Source organism: Neltuma alba, unplaced genomic scaffold (genome assembly GCF_004799145.2).
Source record: "Neltuma alba isolate B1F8T4 unplaced genomic scaffold, ASM479914v2 tig00002483_pilon, whole genome shotgun sequence".
NCBI lineage: Eukaryota > Viridiplantae > Streptophyta > Magnoliopsida > Fabales > Fabaceae > Neltuma > Neltuma alba.
Window position 1 is genome coordinate 14,709 of NW_021632876.1, and position 20,321 is coordinate 35,029.

At 33.7% G+C, this 20,321-nt stretch overlaps 3 protein-coding genes across 5 annotated transcripts; all 3 read right to left on the minus strand.

Annotated features, from left to right (window-relative positions):
• Positions 1-908: 908 nt before the first annotated feature.
• On the minus strand, positions 909-4,294 carry LOC114729577 (light-harvesting complex-like protein OHP2, chloroplastic). Its single transcript, XM_028916607.1, has 2 exons — positions 3,796-4,294; positions 909-1,422 (listed from the first exon to the last, which is right to left on the minus strand). The coding sequence occupies exons 1-2, from the start codon at positions 4,230-4,232 to the stop codon at positions 1,308-1,310; spliced, it is 552 nt and encodes a 183-aa protein (XP_028772440.1). The 5' UTR covers positions 4,233-4,294; the 3' UTR covers positions 909-1,307.
• A 1,121-nt stretch (positions 4,295-5,415) lies between these two features.
• LOC114729563 (uncharacterized) lies at positions 5,416-9,986 on the minus strand. Of its 2 annotated transcripts, none has more exons than XM_028916597.1 (3): positions 9,678-9,986; positions 8,207-8,842; positions 5,416-5,866 (listed from the first exon to the last, which is right to left on the minus strand). In XM_028916597.1, the coding sequence occupies exons 2-3, from the start codon at positions 8,749-8,751 to the stop codon at positions 5,797-5,799; spliced, it is 615 nt and encodes a 204-aa protein (XP_028772430.1). In that variant the 5' UTR covers positions 8,752-8,842; positions 9,678-9,986; the 3' UTR covers positions 5,416-5,796. The 2 variants fall into 2 exon arrangements, with proteins under 2 accessions (XP_028772430.1, XP_028772421.1); XM_028916588.1 differs by having other exon boundaries at positions 9,849-9,984.
• A 6,352-nt stretch (positions 9,987-16,338) lies between these two features.
• Positions 16,339-19,289, minus strand: LOC114729547 (uncharacterized). 2 transcript variants are annotated; one of them, XM_028916577.1, is made up of 4 exons: positions 19,115-19,289; positions 18,156-18,236; positions 16,875-17,154; positions 16,339-16,728 (listed from the first exon to the last, which is right to left on the minus strand). In XM_028916577.1, exons 1-4 carry the CDS (start codon positions 19,271-19,273, stop codon positions 16,700-16,702), a joined length of 549 nt encoding a protein of 182 aa, XP_028772410.1. In that variant the 5' UTR covers positions 19,274-19,289; the 3' UTR covers positions 16,339-16,699. The 2 variants fall into 2 exon arrangements, with proteins under 2 accessions (XP_028772410.1, XP_028772402.1); XM_028916569.1 differs by having other exon boundaries at positions 16,339-17,154.
• Between the last annotated feature and the right edge of the window lie 1,032 nt (positions 19,290-20,321).

Consider the following 20,321-nt stretch of genomic DNA (forward strand, 5'->3'; position numbering starts at 1 on the left):
TAAGTTAAATTAGTTATTTATAATAAATATGTGTTGTCTTTCCTAAAATATTCTTGTTAATCAAGTGTATTGGTTAAAACTACCATTATTAGAAGAACTACTTTAAAAAAATGAATAAATATGAGAGACAAAGTAGACTAGGGTCTTATATTTAGGATCAAAATAAAAATCAAACGAGGTCTTATATTAAGGGTTGAAGATAATATTAACAATATGACTTATTTCAAGTTTACATAGGACTCGTTTTCGCTATAAATAAGACTATCTTCAATTCTTAATATAATAATTAGAGAACTAATTTATAAATATTTAAAAAATTACTTAAATTAATTATTTATAATAAATATATATTATCTTTTTTAAAATACTCTTATTAATTATGTTCATTAGAACTATTCTTTGATGTAAACCTTAACATATGCAATTATCAATGAGGTTATTTTAAAAAATATATATATGAATAAATATAAAACAAAATAAATTAAAATCTTATATTTAGGACTAAATTAAATTTCTAACTCTTATATTAAGATAGTAGTATATTAACTAGCTTAATAAAACTTGTTTGGCAAGTTACATATTTTAACTTGTCATGGCTCCATTGTTTAAGTAATATTATCACGTTTATTAACAAATTAAATATTATGTTTTTTTTAATTAAAAAGCCTTATAATTTTGGGAAAATCACAAAACAAGACCATGAAGTTAAAAAAATTACAAATTAAAACCCATAACAATATTAATATGGATTTTAACAATAATAATATAAGTTTTGACAACAATTTTTGTGAACCAGTCCTGTGTGTAATCTTTCTAATTCCATGGTTTTTTTTTTTTTTTTGCGATTTTCCCTTCAATTTTTCAACTAGTTCAAAACATTTATAATAAGAAAACATCTTTCGGGCATGGCAAACAAGAGTTCGTATTCTTCATTAACATATCAGTTTATATCTTGGATAAAAACTGCAAAATATCGACAGACCAGATCTAAACCTCTATAGTTCTGTCTTGGGAAAAGGTTTGAAGAATAAATAAATATAATTATGGAAGGTAGACTTTATACACAGTCACATTTTTTTGTGTCATAATTTGGTCGAATGCATGAACAGAGAATATCTGCTCTGCTCACCAAATGCCGTATACATCTCTGTCTATACGGGTAAGAGTAGAGCAAAATGAAAGAAGGAAATCCTCAATGTTATCATTCCAGGCAACTTGGTTGCTTGCTATAAATGGGAGTAACAAACCACAGAAATATATTACGAATAAAGGTCGAAACTATCAACAACATTAAACATTAAAATTGTTCATTCCAAATCTACGATCCCAAAATTCGAAAGAAGGATCTTTACTTGATCAACAAAGTCCGAACCTGTTGCATACTCTGTTAGCATCCCAACGGCAAAACCGAACATGGCCCATCTGCATCAACCAAATTCCAAATACACAGGCCAAATTAAACAAGTCACATGAATACCAAAGGATGAAAGGATACCCAACAGAAACACATGAATGTATAAGAAGCATCGTATCAAAAGAGTAGATGATATTAAGCACAAGGAGGGTGGGAGATGTTTCTTCAGTTTTGCGTGTGCACGCCAGAACGATGCATACAACTAACCAGTTGCGACCATCTAATGACTGTCTAAACAATTGCATCCTATGGAGCAAGGCCACTTCAAAATTAAAAAGGAAGCCATGCCCGTGTCTCACGAGCATCTAAGTAGGCAAAGGGCTCTCCCTCAAAAAGCTCATTATTAAAATAAGAAAACCAACCCACTTAAAAGTGAGACCATACATCATTGTTACCAGCTTGGTCTCCGTTAGTGTCCAAACAGTATTGAACCCTCCACGCTTGTGACAACACCACGAGACCTTAGGATTTGGATCGACAAAAATAAATATGCCTGAATGTGGATGATGCAGTCAAATCAATCTTAACTGTTCACTTGATCCTACACCCATATTTTCCCACATGTCGACGCTATTTTCAGATTACTTCACTCAATGTTCATTTTCACTAACTGCAATGACCATCGAATGAACATTAAGTCAGCCTATCATTTATTCATGAATTAGGTAAGGTCTACCTTGAAGAGTATTTCCTCACTGTGGTTGAAGAAAGCTTTAAGGATAAGGACGTACGCATATAAAATTCTAGTTTTGTATTGATTAGTTTATATCTATTTAATCAAATAAAAAGCCACAACAATTTAATTATAAATTAATTATTGAAGAAAGACAGCTCTCTTATAAGAAGCAAAGCTTCCAGCTCATTATTGAGGTGTCTATACTAATTAAGAGGAGGTGCCTCCATTGACCAGGAGAACGTGTCCCCGCTGATCAAGAAGAGACGCTTCCACTGGTCAAGGAGAAAAGCATCATGCGAATCATACCATAAGCAGGAACTTCCTCTAAGCTAGTTATAATTGATAATGAGTGTCATTTCTTAAGTTTGCCATAATTAGCAATGGATGCTTCATCCAGAAAGAGGCAAAAACTAAGTGCAGATGCCTCCACTAAGTGTGGTCAAGCAGATAAAGAAATTGGCGCGCTTCCGCTTGACAATACTCAACAAGTCCATCTCCCAGGCAATAAATATAAGATTTCCGTAGATGTCCTTTGAAAATCACACTTTGACAAGAAACACATGTAAGATTAGTGTAAGCACGTGCCAAGCTTAAGACTGACCTTAGTCATAAAATCTAATTGTAGTGAAATTCCCATTGTCGTTCTATGAAGTGCTTAAAAGTGGTCAGCGAATCAGTCCCTTTGAGAGTAAACCAAGTCATCTCACTCTCCCTCTCTTGAAAAGTTGAGGTGAGAGGAAGTTTGATAACGTCATTAACACTTAAGAGTTGGAGCAATGCTAGCCCGGGAAGAATCAAACAAGTTAGCCCAACTTTGCAAGGAAGCAAAGCTTACAACGTGTTTCCCTACTGCACGAGGAGAAAACTTGAAAATGCTAAAAGAATACAGTAGCTCATCTGCCCCTTTAGACAGCCACCCAAAAGCAAAAAGCTTAATAGTTAGATTCAGTTTTCTACACGGTTACCCTCCATTTGGCTGCTATAATTTGTTCTAACGTTTCCTATCTATATTTTTGTATCTGATGTCCAATTGAAATTCCACTAAATTGGATTTAACCAATGTTACAAAGTGGTGACAAACTGAAATTCTAAAAGTAGGCTAGAAAACTTTAAAATAGTCTTGGAGAATAGCTTTCAGTGACTTCTACAATTGTTTTAGAGGAAGAAAATGAAGCGAAAAAGTTGATAGTCTCGTAATAAATTTTACAGAATCAAAGTTTATCACAATAAAACAAGAATAAAAGGAATGAAAAGCATAAAATAATCGTACATCTATAAAACATATCCAATCAATAACAATGTAGGAAAGGAATGGCAAGCGGGAATAAAACAGACCTCGCTATAAACCAGGCATGACCGTGACTAGAACACCAGAAAGTTTCACAAAGATTTAGCTTCTGAGTCATATTCATGGTCATCTACATTTCCTGCTCCTAATCTTAGACTAGAAATTCAGCTAATCAAGTCCAAGGCTGCTACTGCTTGGGACATATATCAACCAAGCAAATTCTTATCGGAGAGAAAAGAAAATAAGGCGACGAATATTTAAGCAAGTATCCCATAAAACCTCCTCAGCCACTATAGAAATTCGTTCCGCTTTAAATCCATCCATATTCTGACGAACAGCTCATCATTCAAGCAGTTGTACCAACATAAAGAAAAGCTCGAAATTCATTGTCTCCAAAAAAAAAAATCAAAGCTTTACCTTCCATTGTTGATCTCATTTTTCCCCACGAATCCAAAAGCAGGGCCCTGATCTGCTTCTTCCAGCTTCTTCTGCTTGAAGTAGTCCTGAAGCTCCTTCGCCTTTTGCCTCTGAAACTCTAATGTAACAACATTCTTATCGTCCGCAACAACAGCAGCCACATTCTGCTGAGGAGGAGCGGGCGCCACAGGTGACAGGGACGGGGACGGGGACGGCGACGGCGGAGATGGAGGGTTGGGTTTCAGGGGTTCCCTCAAAGGAGGAGACCCTGGTCTTCTCAGAGGCCCTTCGGTCTGAGAATTCCTGATGGCGAAAGTATAATACTTGGAAGAAGTAGAAAATCGAAGGGAATAGGATGATGCAGAAGAAGATGAAGAGGAAGTTGAGGAAGAAGAAGATGGGATTTTGATGCATGGGATTGAAGATGCCACTGACATTTTCTTCGCCGGTGGTGCTACCCAATTTCCCACAGATTTTCTGGTTTTTTTTTTTTTTTAATATTTAAACCCCATAGTTTGATGCTTTGAGAATCCTCTTGAACCGGGTTTTGTTTGGATTTGTGGATTTGGAAGTGAAGGGGCTTATCATCATCAGAGAAAGGTTGTGTGGACAAGGCATGGCCAAGTTTCCGCTGGAAAAGTGGCTCTAGTTTACTGGCCGAAGGTGCCACCTCCATTTGCCGCGACTAAATTATGAATGTCGTTTACCATTTTTTTTCCTTACCCAACAATGTCGTTTAGCTCATATGTAATATAACTCGAGATTAGTGCGTTTAGTTTGATTTTTTTAATTTTTTTAATCAAAACATTCACGTGTTACATTTTTTTTTAAAAAAATAGTTACAGCTTACGCTATATAAAAATTTTTTTACCTAAATTTAATATCTTATTGCACTGGACTCAATTTCAAACACATGGACAAGAACTTGCCGGTATACCTGGGAAAGGGGCCACAAAATCTTGCGCTTTTACTTTTTTTTTGATCTGATTGCGCTTTTACTTTGATTAAAGCATCTTATATATCATAGTCCGAAAAATATTATCCTCTATAAGAGTTAGTTGACTAATTTAAAGAGATTAAAAAAAAAATTAAATTAATTATTTATAATAAATAGGTATTGTCTTTCTTAAAATATTTTTATTAATCAAGTGTATTAGTTAGAATTATTATTGTTAGAAGGACTATCTTGAAAAAAAAAAATATAAGAGATAAAATTGTTTGAGATTTTATGTTTAGAACTAAAATAAAAATCAAACAAGATTTTATATTAAGAACAGTATATATTTATTGTAAATTTTTTATATAATTTTATAAACAGGCGCGTCGGAAAAGCTAAGGATCCAGAGCCCGACCATAAGCGTCTGATAAATGACACATGTTTTCCTGATGGAGGAGTGGTGCCCCCTTTCATCAAACACACCACCAAGAGAACACTGCCACAAATGATTTTCACTCGCACGACTCGGGCAACTCAGTGACACCAAATGAACCCTAAACTCAGTGCAACGAGCGGAATAATTCTCAGTTTCCAACCCTTCCGTTCACAGCCCTGGTTTCAAGCAGAGGACATAACTCAGAAGCCCCTTTGTTTATCAGCATCACCAAGCTGCTATCAAATACTTTGTATGGAATCTCATGCTTGTATAATTTTTCTTCTAGATGAAGATGAGAACATAGGACTAAAACTTCGTCGATCCATATAACAATGAGAACATGAAATGGCATAAATGTGATGAATCGAAAGATAATGTAATCACACAAGAAATATACAATAAATTGATTGATGATGATGACGGTGAGAAGCAGAGGAACAAAATTGAAGGCTGCGACACAGACGATCACTCAGGCAGATCATGTTATTGGACTCTCTACCATGTCCGTCTCAGATGTCCTGTAAAATTGTGGCTTCATTCTCTACAAGCTGAGTGATGCTATTAGAAGCAGTGATTCCCTGGACGCCACGCAAATGAGTTCCACTCGTCTTATGGTGGAAATTCAATTTTACATAATGGCACACGAACAAGTTCTGTCATTCCCATTGTCAAATTCATCATCTGATCCATCCACTTCACTGCAGATGAATGACAATTTCTAGTTCAGTAATCAACTACACATAGGTTATTGGAAAAATTTAGAAAAATATATTACATACACCTCGTTTGACTTTTACCGAAATCACATGAGAAAGGCACCGTACAGATCAAAACGAAATAGCAAGTGGGTGGAAAAAAAATATGAAGCATGCGGCAAAGCTGCCCAAATCCTTTTGCACATAAGAAGATTTCGAGTTAATAAACCAAGAATCCAACTAATTATAATTCACATCAATATAGAAGCTTCCCAAAGATCATTCAAGTAACAAATAACAAAGGGGCTGAAAAATTTAGAAGGTACAGGTTTTCTTTTCTTTTTTTTTTTGGCCAAAGAATGTACGGGGTTTTGAATCAACCAAAAACCTAAAGATGTGGTGCCCAAGCATATCCACATGTATGAAGACATAGAACTTGCCCAAAATATCCAACAAGAGTAGGACATGATGAAGCCACTATTTTTATGTAGAAAAATAAAGAAATAAGAGTACAAGGGCAAAGGATGAGGCGTCCTTTATAAAAGCCAGAAATGAAAACCAAACAACAAGGTGAAACCACAACAATAGAAAGAAGCCTTCCCCAGTAATATCACGGAAAAACCTCGTTGCAGTAGCACTAGCAATTATCTAAAAATCCCAGGAAAGAAAAAGAAAACAAACATCATGCCCCTTAAATGCACCAAAAGCAGCATTTTATCCTAAAATATTCCATTAGTTATCTCAAACTAAAGACATATAAAACTTCAAGGCAGGCTTTTCCTATTAAACATTCCTTCCTTAAACCTTCCAGAATCTCTAAACTTGCTACGCAGAAATGACTCCAAATTTGCAAGACAAAATCAAAGCCTTTCAAGTTCCAAACCTACCAACTAAGAATCAGAGCTTTCTGCTCTGCCCCATGCCATGACCAAAAGGAAAAATATACGAGTAGATAAACAATGCAACAACGAATAGCTTATACTCAGATTCCACAAATTGCGTGATTAAACTTTTATTAATCCTAAGATAGTTCGCATCTTATAAAAAAGCACCATATATCTTCTACAATAGAACAGATTGTGTTTATGGGACCTTAATTTGACAGGACCATACGAATATAGCACATGGAAGGTAAGAACCGAATAACAGAATAACAGAACCCATATAAAGGAATAACTTATGATAACTATGAAAGAAAAGAGCTTTGTTAAACTCTCAGCCTATAACAAATCTATAATGTTAACCATTGACCAAAACGATCCACATTTAAGACCACTTGACTAGGAAGAGGCCTAACATATTCAAGAGAGAATCAATGAAATGATGTCCCAATCCAATAGAGATTGCAAAAATAAGACTTGAGAACAAAAACCACGGTCATTCAAAGCTAAAATCCTTCCACCCAAGAGCGAGGGATCATCTTCTCTTTTGATATTTTTTTCCTTAGTTATTAACTTGATAAGAACCAGGATGGTATGGGATGCTAAAGTCTGACATTGAATAGCATGAACTGCGTGACAAGTTACTTAAGCAGGGCGGTCCTCATGTGTAAACATCAAACTTTTAGAGATTCCCCACCCAGCTTGAGTGCCTATCATAACAGCAATATGCCCAAACGAGAGAAGTTGGATCAATTATCATGCCCGCCTCATATTAATTGATCTCCCTACCTAAATTACAAATGAACAATTACTACCGTCACCAGTTATCTCCCCCCTTTTCTCTTTTGCTTTCTGTCCATTGCTTGATTCGAGAACTTTATCAAGGCTACTGGCATTGCAAAATTTCAGAATCAATATGATATGGTTCAATCCAAATTCTGGTGGTTCAAGCACGAGCATAAAGCAAAGATATAAAGAATTTCAAGCATCAATAAGATCATTAGATTCAATAGTAATCACTGACAAGCAAAGAGTAAGATTATCCGTTAGTGGGAGAAACCAAAAATAAGAAGACAGGCTTAAGAGAGAAACAACAGATGTGGCATCGGAAGCATCATTAAAAGCTATAATAAATCAAATGGAGAACAGTAAAAGTACAAACCCACAAATCAACATTCTTATAGTCGCATCCAAGCAGAGGAGGAGGCAGGATCATGAAATATAGGGGTTTAGACACATAATACATATTTTCTTCACTATCCAATACATGCCTTTAATTAATTTGTCAAATTACCGTAATTCAAATAGCCAACTTTAGCATGCTTCTTTCGACATTTTATGACTAAACAAAGAAAGAAAAGTTAGAAATAGCGTAAACTAGCAAATCTTACTTGGTACAGATAATTTATTAATATAAATATTCTTGGCTAAAACATTTACGGAAAACAAAATACTCCGATACCTTGGTTCAAACTCTCGTATCTCAGTGAGCTCATTGCCACAAGCATCTGTCCACTGCACTTTCCTGCGCTCTCTTTGAACAGAAAAATCACTCCGCTCACCGCCTGATTCTTCACGTTCATTAGCAGCTTCAATGGGAGTTGGCTTATGATCTTGTGGCCTTTTTAGGCTACTTTTAAGTGCTATTTTTCTTGTAGCATTACTATTATCAAGATGAACAGATTGCTCCTTGTCAGAAACCAAGGACCCTGGTGAGACATCATGCTGTTGGGCAGGGCCCACTTTAAGAGGAGATGGTGTTTCAAGCCCTGCGGAAGCGCGACCAAAGCAAGCAAAGGAAGCGCAACCGCGGGAAATGCGATTCTTTGTTGAAGCCAGCTGGAGCTCGGGGTCTGATTCTTGGTATACCAACTGGTACTGGTTCCACGGGGAAACTCTCATGGGTTTATCCTCACTCCTCTGACCCAAGAGAAGAAGGGTCAGGCCCTTACTATATCCTGAAGCTGAAGAAGAGAAGAATCCTCCTCCTTCTACTGCCAATAACATCAGTTCTGCTCATCGGCAGTTCAGTAAAGCAGCATGAGATTTGAGATTTCTATATGTGGCTCTGTCTGCTTGAACAAACCAGAGTTGAAGCCTTTCAAGCAAAAAGAAAGTATTGTATAAGGATAGAATGAGTTTAGTAGGGGGGAAAAAATGCACATCTCACAGTGAAGGCATATCTCACAGTATAGATACAGATTTAGGAGACCATAAAACAAGACCGACACCCAATCTGAAGCCATTTAAAGGCGGCATCCAAATCTTTAATTTCCAAAAACGTGTTAAAAGTGTCGCTTAAAAGATCATGGTAATGAGCTCAGGAAGGAAGTGATTTTTTCTTTCTACGCAAAAAAGCACAGAATTCTGCAAAATAGTCATAACACATTTTTTATGTGCCAAAACCAAACTTCGCAAACAAATTCTTGATTTGAAAAAACTAAACAACAACTTGGCGAATCAATACTCCTGACAAACTTCAATTCATGGAGATTTTCTAAACATTTCGATATGGAATTCACAACATAAGTTGACAATAAAATTTAACAAAAAAAGAATAAATAAAAGTTAAGCAACAGTATCCTCACAACAAATAAGAAAAGAAAACAAAATTTCTCAATCAGCTCCTATTCATTCAATGGAGCAAAAGATGAATCCCTGTTAATTTACCGACAAACGAATCTATCAACTATATCACAGTGGGATCGCTTTAAATGAAGGCAGAAGAAAAAGATCTCTACTTCGCCGCAGCCAGGCCTAAATCAAATGTTAACATGCAGTTCCTCACACAGCGTTCCTCCCCATTTACTGAAATTGCAAAATCCAGCGACAACCAAGAACAGCAATCGCCGGAGAGTTGCAGCACTTTCTAATGCAAAATAAAACGAACGAAAGCACCAACAAATGAAACCCTGAATGAGCTGATTTTAGACCTGACGACGACTTAGAGTTTGACTACTTTTTTTTCATGTGGCTTACTCAACTGACTTTCCATACTCAATCAAATTAAATCAGTAAAGAAGGACACTCCAGCATCGGTTTCCTTCACTATCTCGGCAAAGGGGCAGAGAAACTAGATCAAGGAAGAACCGAATTGGCAGTACCGAGTAGTGTTGAAGAGATCACGGAGCAAGGTCACCGGCGGTAGGATCAACAAGGGTGGCGCGTGGAATCGGAAGGATTAAGGAGGAGAATCTCCGATGGCCACATGGAATAAAAAATCGGCGAGTAATTCAATTGAGAGTGGGAATAAAATGGGAAAATTAAGCATGGCTTTGGTTCGAATTATGCAAAAGAAGATGGGGATAGTGACCCAAGGCGCATGATAGCGATGGGCCCCATTTTTTTAATGGCCAAATTCCTTTCTTCTTTTACGAGACATATTTGCGTGTTCGTGTATAAATTACTATTACTAATACTTTATATATAGGTACCCACACAAAGGATCATGCATTTAAAATCTAATTAAAATACCGTAAATAATTATTTCTTTATTTTTGTCCAGAAAAATAAATATTTTTAAAAAATTGAATGGTTGATTTTGAAATTTTTTTAATTAAAGACATGTTTCAAGACGATTTTTTTTATTAGAAAGGGCTTGAAAGTTTGAACCCTTCGCACGTATTAATTAAAGATTAATAAGATTTAATCATCAGGGCATGATGCACAATTAAGAAGAAACAAATTGCAAGTAAATTAAGAAGCCTGAGATTTTTTTTAATTAAGAAGAAATAATAGTTATTAAAGCTAAAAATAGTAAAAGGTGAAAAGAAAGGCATATAATATCTTGAGGAGCAAAATTTCAACGTACATAAATAACATTATTATGCCTTCAGGTCAACTAAAATAGTTGGACAAAGATTGGCTCTCATAACTGCCTATTGTATCTGGAGATTATGTATTGAAGACTTATTTTCCATTTCTTAATCAACCAATCAGTTGACATAATGCCTAAGTCTCTGTGTATAACATAAAACTTTTACTATATCACATTTTTTTTTATAAAAAGACAATTTATCAAAATAAAAAGAAATGTTTGTTTTTTTTATAAGCAAAAAAAAGAGAAATGTTTGTGATACAGAGTGATTTAAATTTCTTAAAGGATTTTTTAATTATTTATTAACCATGAGGTATGACTTATTTGATAAATTCTATGGATACAATGATGAATTCATAATAGTTTAAAACAAGGAGGGAAAAAAAAGAGTTCAATTTGCAGATGAAAAAAGAATCACATGTTGAAATAATTTAAATTGGGGGATTTAATATGTTTGAATTTAGATTAATAAATAATATCAAATATACTGTAACATTTGTATTTTTGTAAAGTAGGGAGAGGGATTAAAATTATGTTAGGTTTAGGAGAATTTGGTCAGAAAACGACACAATAAATAAGGATAAAAAAATTATCTCCACTCTCTTAATTAATCTCGTCTCACTTTTTGTACCTACTTTCTTTTCTTACACAAGAATCATTCAGACAAGAAAAAAAAATAAAAAGGAGGGAGGTTCTTCTCATAATCACTCAAAAATTTGCCTACCAAAAGAGGGGAAAATATATATATATATATATATATATATAACCAACAAGGTAGTAACACAATAGTTAGCTTAGTACCTCCTAGTCAATTTTATTTTTCCAACCAACAAGTTGAATTAAATTCTTTTGCTATCACTCTCACGTTCCAAATTTAATTTTTTAAAAAATAATTGGCACGTGCCAATAAAACAGTTAAACATATTAAACCTGTTATAAAACTCTAGTAATCTTCAATATTAATCTTGTTAACATTACATTAATTCATATTTTCTCTTACTGTTTGCATATAAGAAAGAATAATACTATTTCAGTCGTAATTATAAGACTTTTTTTATAATCCATAAACGAGGTTTTATCATTAGGACTAGACGTAGTAATTATATACTTCTCTGGTTCTAAATATAAAACCATTTTTGTAGTGTAATTTACATTACAAAAAAATCTTATATTTAAGATATGAGTAGTGTGTGACAAAATAGCACTATGTACCGTAGTGCAACAATTGCACAACAAGAGCTCTGACGCATAGACCATGAATCATACACATACACATACACACTCGTATTTGGCACCTAAAATAAAAAATGAAATAGAAAAAATAATTTTGCATACAAAAAATGTCTCCCACACATACATATGTAGATTTAAAAAATGATTAAGACAGATAATATCAAATAATGATGATAGGAGTATAATTAAATATTATATATATTTTGAATTTTATGTGATGAAATAAAAAAGTATTCTCATTTGTGCCTGCCAAATGGAGCCATATTTATAGTGCAATATCCATTATTAGAAGTATGACCTGTGAATCTCTCCTAATCAGCTTAAAGAGTACTTATCTGGTTCTATTTATAAGGTATTTTTAACATATTTTATACAGACTAAAGAAAACTTTAAATTGCATTAACTCTTTATTAAAATATAACAATTTTCTAATTTTACCCTCATTTAATATATACACCTTTCAAAAGAATAACTATCTACACTATAATAAATAAAAGACAAAATAGTATATTCATACTAAAAATTTAATGAAGTGACTTATAAATAGGATAAAAAAACTTTATCTCTCTACGTTATAAATAGGATAAGAGGAATATAGTGTGGTAGTGCACAGTTCGACCACCTTCTCTTGAGTTTGTGTGAATTCCTCACATAAAATCATATCTCTCCAGAATAACTTAAAAAGCCGTGGAATAAATTCTCGAATTAATTAGCTACATTTTTTTTTTTGCGGGGTCAAGAGCATGCTTATCGACACGGGAGCACATGGAAGAATTTTCACATCTCCAGAATTATGTGGTTATCAACACTCTCCATAAATCACAATTTAATTTATTAAATTTATGGAATGAATGAATTGTTGTGATATCAAATACTAGTATACTTTAATATCTCTCCAATCCTGATTATAAGATAAAAAAAAGGGTTTTTGTTTATTTATTTACAATCATACCATTTATTTATTAATCAAGGAATCAATATATTAAAATATTAAAAAAATTAAATTTGAGGACACAATTAATAAGATTTAAAATTTTATTTTTAACACTGGCGAAATAATAAGTATATCAAAAAGGGTATGTCTGGTAGATTTTCAGTGAGCTGTCCATTTTGATTGGTTCCCTTTGCCATTTTCACAATCAAATGAGGAGACATTAATTAAGATCAACTTTTGCTAAACAAAAAATTGATCATTTCTAACCACCGCAGAAAGAAGTTGATGAGCGTGTCTAAAAGTTCTTAAAAGTTCCAAACTTTTAACTTTGTGAAAAGAAGGAGGCGTTTCATGCATGCATGTGGCCTTACACTAGTGGCCAAATTAATTTATTTATTATATGAATAGACCCAGGTCAATCAATTACCAAGCCTGTAATATTAAAAAGGGCAAAAACAGTGACATTCATTAAATGCAACTGATTTTATTTAATGCTAATTTATCATACCTACCTTTGATTCGATCAATATGTCTACAGTGGCAACAAGGACCCTGCCTTCTGCGGCCATCACAAAACTTTATGAAAATACTAAACATGAGTATTTTTTTTAATGTTTTTTACTAGGATTTTAGTTTTAGCCCTCAACAATCTCTTTAAATGCTTTATATTTTATTTAAATAAAAATGATAAAAACTAACATAAAATTCGAGGAACCCACGTCAATTTTTTTTTTAAGCCAGAGTTTGAGATATAATACTAATAATATTTATAAAATATCAAAGATTAATCCACCAACTTTGCTGCCCCTGATCCCTATCAAAACATAGGCCTATACAATTATTTGCTCTCAACTTTAGAAGCTATATAAGACATGGAGTATACCTACCAGCACATTGTTTCCCAAATTTGCTACACTATTATTCCTTTAATTATGTGACATTGTCAATATACTAATATATAACCAGATCTAGAGTGTGCATTATTATATTGCACGGCCTTTTAAATATTACTGGCACTTATAGGTGTTAGTAATGTTTTGCAATATATTTCATATTTTATATTAAAATTATTAATTTAATAATAGTTCACCCATTATATACAAATGAGAGAGTATATTTCAAATAATATTTTTTTGGTAAAAAATAATATTTTATTTAAGGACGCGGAATTAACATATTTTCTTTTCAAAAATTGGGCATGTGACGACTTTCAATGGTTATTACAAATGCATGAAAATTCGGTCTGGTTTGTTGGTTTAGAAATATGTGTTAGCTTGCTGCTTTTGTAGAAAATGATATTTAAATTGTTGGCAAAAAAAAGAAAACGATATTTAAATATTCAAATGTGTACATGTGAAGTTTATTCGATTTCTTTTTCCATTTTTCAATTTCTTTTGTAGTTTTCCATTGATTTCCAAAACTTTCTCATCTCCCGACCAGCGTTTAGCTGTGTAATATTAATTACTATTTCTGATTTAATTATAAGATTTCATTTATAAATAACAAACAACATTTATAGTTAAAATCGGAAGTAGTATTTCTTTTTATCAAGCAGATAGGGTAATGACGTTGTCACGCACATTTGATAGTATTTCTTCTATTTCTATTTATTTATCCTCACAAAAGAACACATAAATAAAAAATAAAATTTATATATTATATAATAATTATTTTTAATTTTATTCTCTGTTTAATGTTAGATTGTTTGAATCTTAACTAAAAATAAGGAATAATTACATTTTTAAAATTTAAAAAGATGACTTACATTTGGAAACAAAAATTAAAATTTAAATCAAAACGAGAAAGATAAAAACGGAGGGACGGGGGAGTATAAAATATATAATAAAATTAAAAGCGTAATGATGACGACTTGAGAGGGATAGATATGAAGGCAAGGGTGGAGAGTTCCAAGGTGATGAGATGACCCTTCCCACAATCACATGGTGGTGGTTTTGGGGGATCATTAAAAACTCTAGCCTTACTTGTCCCCCTGCCTTTTCATGTATTAATATTATTATTAACATTATTAATATCCAGTCAAATTATTCGCACTCCTCATTATCTTTTCAAACTATATGAAAGCGCTTTTAAAAAGCGTTTTTTTAATGAACCATATACCCTCTAAGTTTTTTTTTCTTTTTAAATTTGAGATTGCAAAGCTTAACTCGGTACAAAATATGATGGATGCATGGGTTTTTTTTTATTAGATAAAGGATGAAAAATATTAAAAAAAATAATTCGCTTTTTGGTTTAGAGTGGGAGCTAATTTTCAAAAGAGTGTATTTTTTCCTAAGCAAATGAAAGTTTGAATGCGTTGAATTATAAAGACTTGAAGAGATTAGGATTTGCCACATTGATGAGTGATCGCTTGATTAACAATTTTTCACTCTATAAAATAAATATATGAAAAAGATCATTTTATAAAACGTTAAAATATTTAGTTTAAAGTTACTAGTTGGAAACTACTAATTAATAAAACCCGCATACCGAGAGGAAGATTTGAACTCGCGCCTTACCAGTTAAACCGAAGTTTGTTTTCTCGGCAAACGAGTACATTTCTTGATACAAAATAATGCAATCCTGAGGAATGCCGACATACCTCCAATGCAATTCCAAAACTCTGACCCCTTGCTTGGATTGAGAGAAAACTGAGGAAAGAAAACTAGAGAAAAATATAGAAAGAAACAAATTTTCTCTTGTTTGGATATGAGAGAAAATATAAAAAATGGAAAAAACAGAAAAGAAAATAAAGTGGGTCCTATACTTTATTTTCTCTCCATATATGGAGAGATTTGGGAATGAAAACAAGATTTTCATGATTATCCCTTTACTCTTTTGCTTTTCATATTTATTTTCTTTTATTATATTTAAAAAGTTATTCCCTTTTTATTTTTTTATCTTAAAAAAATGTTTTTATTAAATAATTTGGTTTTAAAATATAATAATATAAAAATATATATAAATCAAATAACTTGATTTTAAATTATTTGATAATGCTAATGTTATTATAATTTTTCTATTGCAATATTTAATTTCGTTTAATTTTAAATATGATATATTTTGATAAGGATATTTTAGTCATTTAGATATTTGTTAATTTTCTCTTCTTTCTATTTTCTCTCATCCATCCAAATAAAAAAGATGATAACAACTTTCTTCCGGTTTTTTCTTCTCTCTATTTTTTCTCCTCTCATTTTCTTTCTTCTAAACTTTTCTTCTCGTCCAAACAGAGATTTAAAAACTTCCCTTTTCCCTTAAACCAAACCAGACACCCCCCGCCCCCCGGGGTCCCCCAACACACAAAAAAAAACAAGGGCACAAAAACGCTTTGAACGTTGGGGTCCAGAGAAGGAATAGATTTCTTCCCTTCTTTTCTTATCCCATTCTTGAGATCTCACCTCATGATCCATTACCATCATCATTACCTTGGTACTGTGGTTTAATTGAACTCACTAAACATACACACAAAAAAATAAATAAATAAATAACATAAAATAAAATAAAACGAAAACACCACACCCAGTAGGCAGGGTATTCCTCTCTCTCTCTCTCTCTCTCTCTCTTTCCCATGGAACTTGGAAGCTTAATAAATTGAGATCAGTCAACAAAATGAAGAAACAAAGCGAAGATATAAAGTCCTCAAGATATTAGAAACAGCAAGTTGCCAAAATAGATCTGTTAGAAAAGAAACAGATTTACATAGGGAACTTGATACAGAAGCAATGCCTATTTTAAAAAAGTCGTCTTTAAAGAGAATGATATTAAAACCCAAAAAAAAAAAAAAAAGTGTTACGCCACAAGGGGTTAAACCTATTCAACAGATAGCTTTACAGAGATCACAGAAGACTCGAACTTATCAATCCCCACGACGTCATAAGCATACTCATTGGATGATGAAAATGGTTCCACCCTGCTGTGTCATTTCGCGTAGGAGACCACGGGCCAAACCAGATATGTAATTCCATAGTTACTCACTTCCTTTGCAGGTATTGCAGAAAGCCTGTGAGACAATAATTTTCAGGAGATAAACTAGTAAGCATGACTAATCAGCATGCATATCCATGGCAGAATCATTGGAATTGAAAGCAGCAGAATCCCTGTTTTGCTGCTGAAAAAAGCCAGGTTCAGTGTTCCTGTTTCCATTACCCAAGGAGAGGCTGCCGGGACAGGACCCTCCCTCGCCAATATGATAGTTCTGAAGACTTCGGCGAACAGGGCTAGACAAAGCATTTGAAAACACAGAATTCTTCTGTTGATTATCACTATTCTCAGACCGAAGTCCCTGAGCAATAACTGTTTGGCCGGAAGAACCTGAAGCGACTGGGAAGCCTAAACTATTGACTTGCATTAATGGTTGAGCCTGTTGATGTTGAAGTGGTGCCCTTGGAGACATTGATGGCTCCTCTCCACAATAATCCAACTCATTCTGCAAGCAATGGAGTAGATTTCATAAAACCTATAATTTTGAATCAATAAGCCATCCCAAGATTCTCAACAATGTCATCACTTTTCACAAAATACAGCAAATGTAACTACAACTTCAAGATATCAAAATTGCCAAAAGAAAACAGAAGCCACAAGCCATATTCACCATTTTGATCTAGGAAACCGTCAATCCAAAAAACTTCAAACATGGTAAAAGAAGAGGTCAGATGTTAACAAACATATATTTGTTACTTGAAGGAAATAATCTCATTGATGTCAACCTTATGTTTAACCACAACACTAACCGCTATAATCACCAAAGAGAAAAAAAAAGATAACTCTAACATCAACACCCCAAAAAAGACTGAGAAAACACGGCTAATAAAGGAAAAGTTCACAGACAAAGCAGCTGACAAAAGGTTACTACTAACGGTAAACCTCTCTACACAGGGAATCTAACTATTTAACAAGCTAATAAAGCATGCTAAGCCAGTGAGACAATTCTCTCTTTATCCTTCTAAAGTGAGAAAATCACTACAGAACTACTCATAGGTAGGCCTCAAGCCTAATTTTTAAAGCATTTTATTAGGCTTGGTTAAGATCACTATAAAATTTGATTAAACTCAATGGCTAACCCTATCAATGGTCAAATCATTAGTGCACTATCGCTTTGAATGAGAAGAAATGTGGACTAAAACAGGGTTTAGTTAGTCTACTTCCCTTTCATATTTGTAAAATTTCTTTCCACGGCTCCCACTACTACAGTCCAACTCCCATGCCTGCTTTCACACTGCTACACTCGGAGGCACCCGTGCCCCATTAGTAGAAGGACGCATAACTATTTACTATTCAGTGTTCCACTATCACTCTTAATTATCTAGTATTCTCTTAATAACTTAGTAAGGTTACAAAGTATCACATGCTACTGCTCTATAGATGCACTGAGCCAATATCAACATTGTTATGCACTGAATTAGCAAAAGAGAGAACAATTAGGCCAACCTGAATGTAGTTAAGTATATCAACCGTTGCAACTCTTGATCCACCCTCTTGCTGTCTCCAGATCCATTGATAAAGTTTCTCCTGAAATGACATATAGGGTAAGTTCATTGTCCAAGCTAGTTGCAGCCATAGACAACTGAGTTCCATAAATGTGAAGTCAGACGGAACATGGAAATACCATAAGCTGTTAAAATTTTTCAAGTTATCAGAACTAGAAATCAAACTATGCACGGCTTACTGAGTGCACTTTTTGTATATAATTGGAAAAAGGCATAATTTCAGAAGAGGTTACGAAATATGGGTTTGTAATCAGCCTCCAAAAGCCGGCAACAGATGCCTTCAGTGAGCAAAATGGCACTGGATTGAAGCATGGTGGACTGATACGAAACAGCATAGTATAAATCTAACGAAATCATGCCAAGACATAACAATCCATAGTTACAAAATAGAGCGAATGGTAAGGACTGAGAATGAACTGAACAATTAGAAAATAAAACAATGAACAATAAACGGAGAAGTCAGAAAATCGATGAAACCTATAGACAACTAAAATTGAAAACGCTCTATTGGGTTCAAAAGATTGTAAAACTAAAGAGAAAAGCATTAGCGAAACCTACACGGATTCAAAAATTCATTTAAAAAAAAAGGGCATAGCACGACAAGCAAAGTTTTATAGAGATATAATGTCTTCGCACCGAAGATGGAATTATCAATGAAAATCGTAACAAAAAGCCCTATCATAATTAACCATGAGAAACGGGAAAAAGGAGGGGGGGGGGTTAAAAGACGGGTTGGAGCAAAAGCCCGCTCGGAACAAAACTAATCTTTCCCAGTAAAAAGGAAGCATCAGTGAATGCATTGAAATCGCAATTCAAAAACACGTTTCATAAAACCTAAAACATGAAATCGACAAAAAAAAAAAACGCAAAATTTTATCGAGTCCGGAGGAGAAATCTTACGAGGCCGTGGCGTTCACCGGCTTGGAACGAAAGCTTTTGGTGGTTCATAGCCTGAGTGTAGAGCTGAGAGAGGGAATTGGCGGCACTACAAAACGACGCATACATGGTTCGATCCACCTCATCGAGGCTCGAAGCTATAGACTTTCTCTTCTTAGCCATGTAATCAAGGAGGACCTTTTATCGGTGAGGCTCGAAGAGGGTGAGGGGCGGAGAATCGCGGCCCCAAACTGCGGTGGGGGTGATAGGAATCGCAGTGATGGAAGAAGAGAGGGTGTGGGTTGGAAGACAGAAAGGGAAAGGGCAAGGGAAGAAGAGGGTGGGGATGCTTTTGTTGTTTTGCGGAGCAAAGTTTCAGAGACGGGAAGGGACGGAGACACATGGTTCGTAACAAGGGCATGCCAGCCACGTGACAATCGCCTCCACCATGATTGAGATTGATAATCTAATACCCAACTCGCCTGCTGCAACTAGCAGTTTTTCTCGCCCCGGGTCAACTATAGTATATCCAAATCCAATCCAAATCCAATCCAAAATTTCTTATTATCAAAGAATTATTTGATTTTTAATTTGATCATAATATAAGATTTTAATTCACTTTATTTTTAATATTTATTTATTTATTTAAAATAACTCTTGTAGTACTTGCACATATTAAAAGTTTTATCAAATGACAATTGTGACTAACACATAATTAATAAGGATATTTTAAAAAAGATAATACTTATTTATAACAAATAACTAACTTAACTAATTTTTTTAATCTTTCTAAATTAATCAACTAGATCTTATATTAAAGACCGGATGTAGCATATACTACTTTTTTCTAATTATAAAACATCATTTATAATCTATAAACGAGGTTTTATAATTAAGACCAGAGATAATGTCGCTTTTATTCATTACCCTTCATATAAAAAATAGTTGAGGATTTAATTCTAAATATAAAAATATAATATATTTTATCTCGTAGATTTATAATGCATTATTTAAAATATTCCTACTGATTACACGTATTAATAGGGTTTGCATCCAAGGAAAGTCATTATTAAAAGGATATAAAATCAGTTCATATTTACTATAAATAATAATTTAACTAACTTTTTTAATTCATTCAAATTAATTAAGTGGCTTTTATATTAACAATCAATGTGGCATTTATTATGTATATATGGTGCTGATTATTTTTGATGAAAATCTGGTTTGCTTT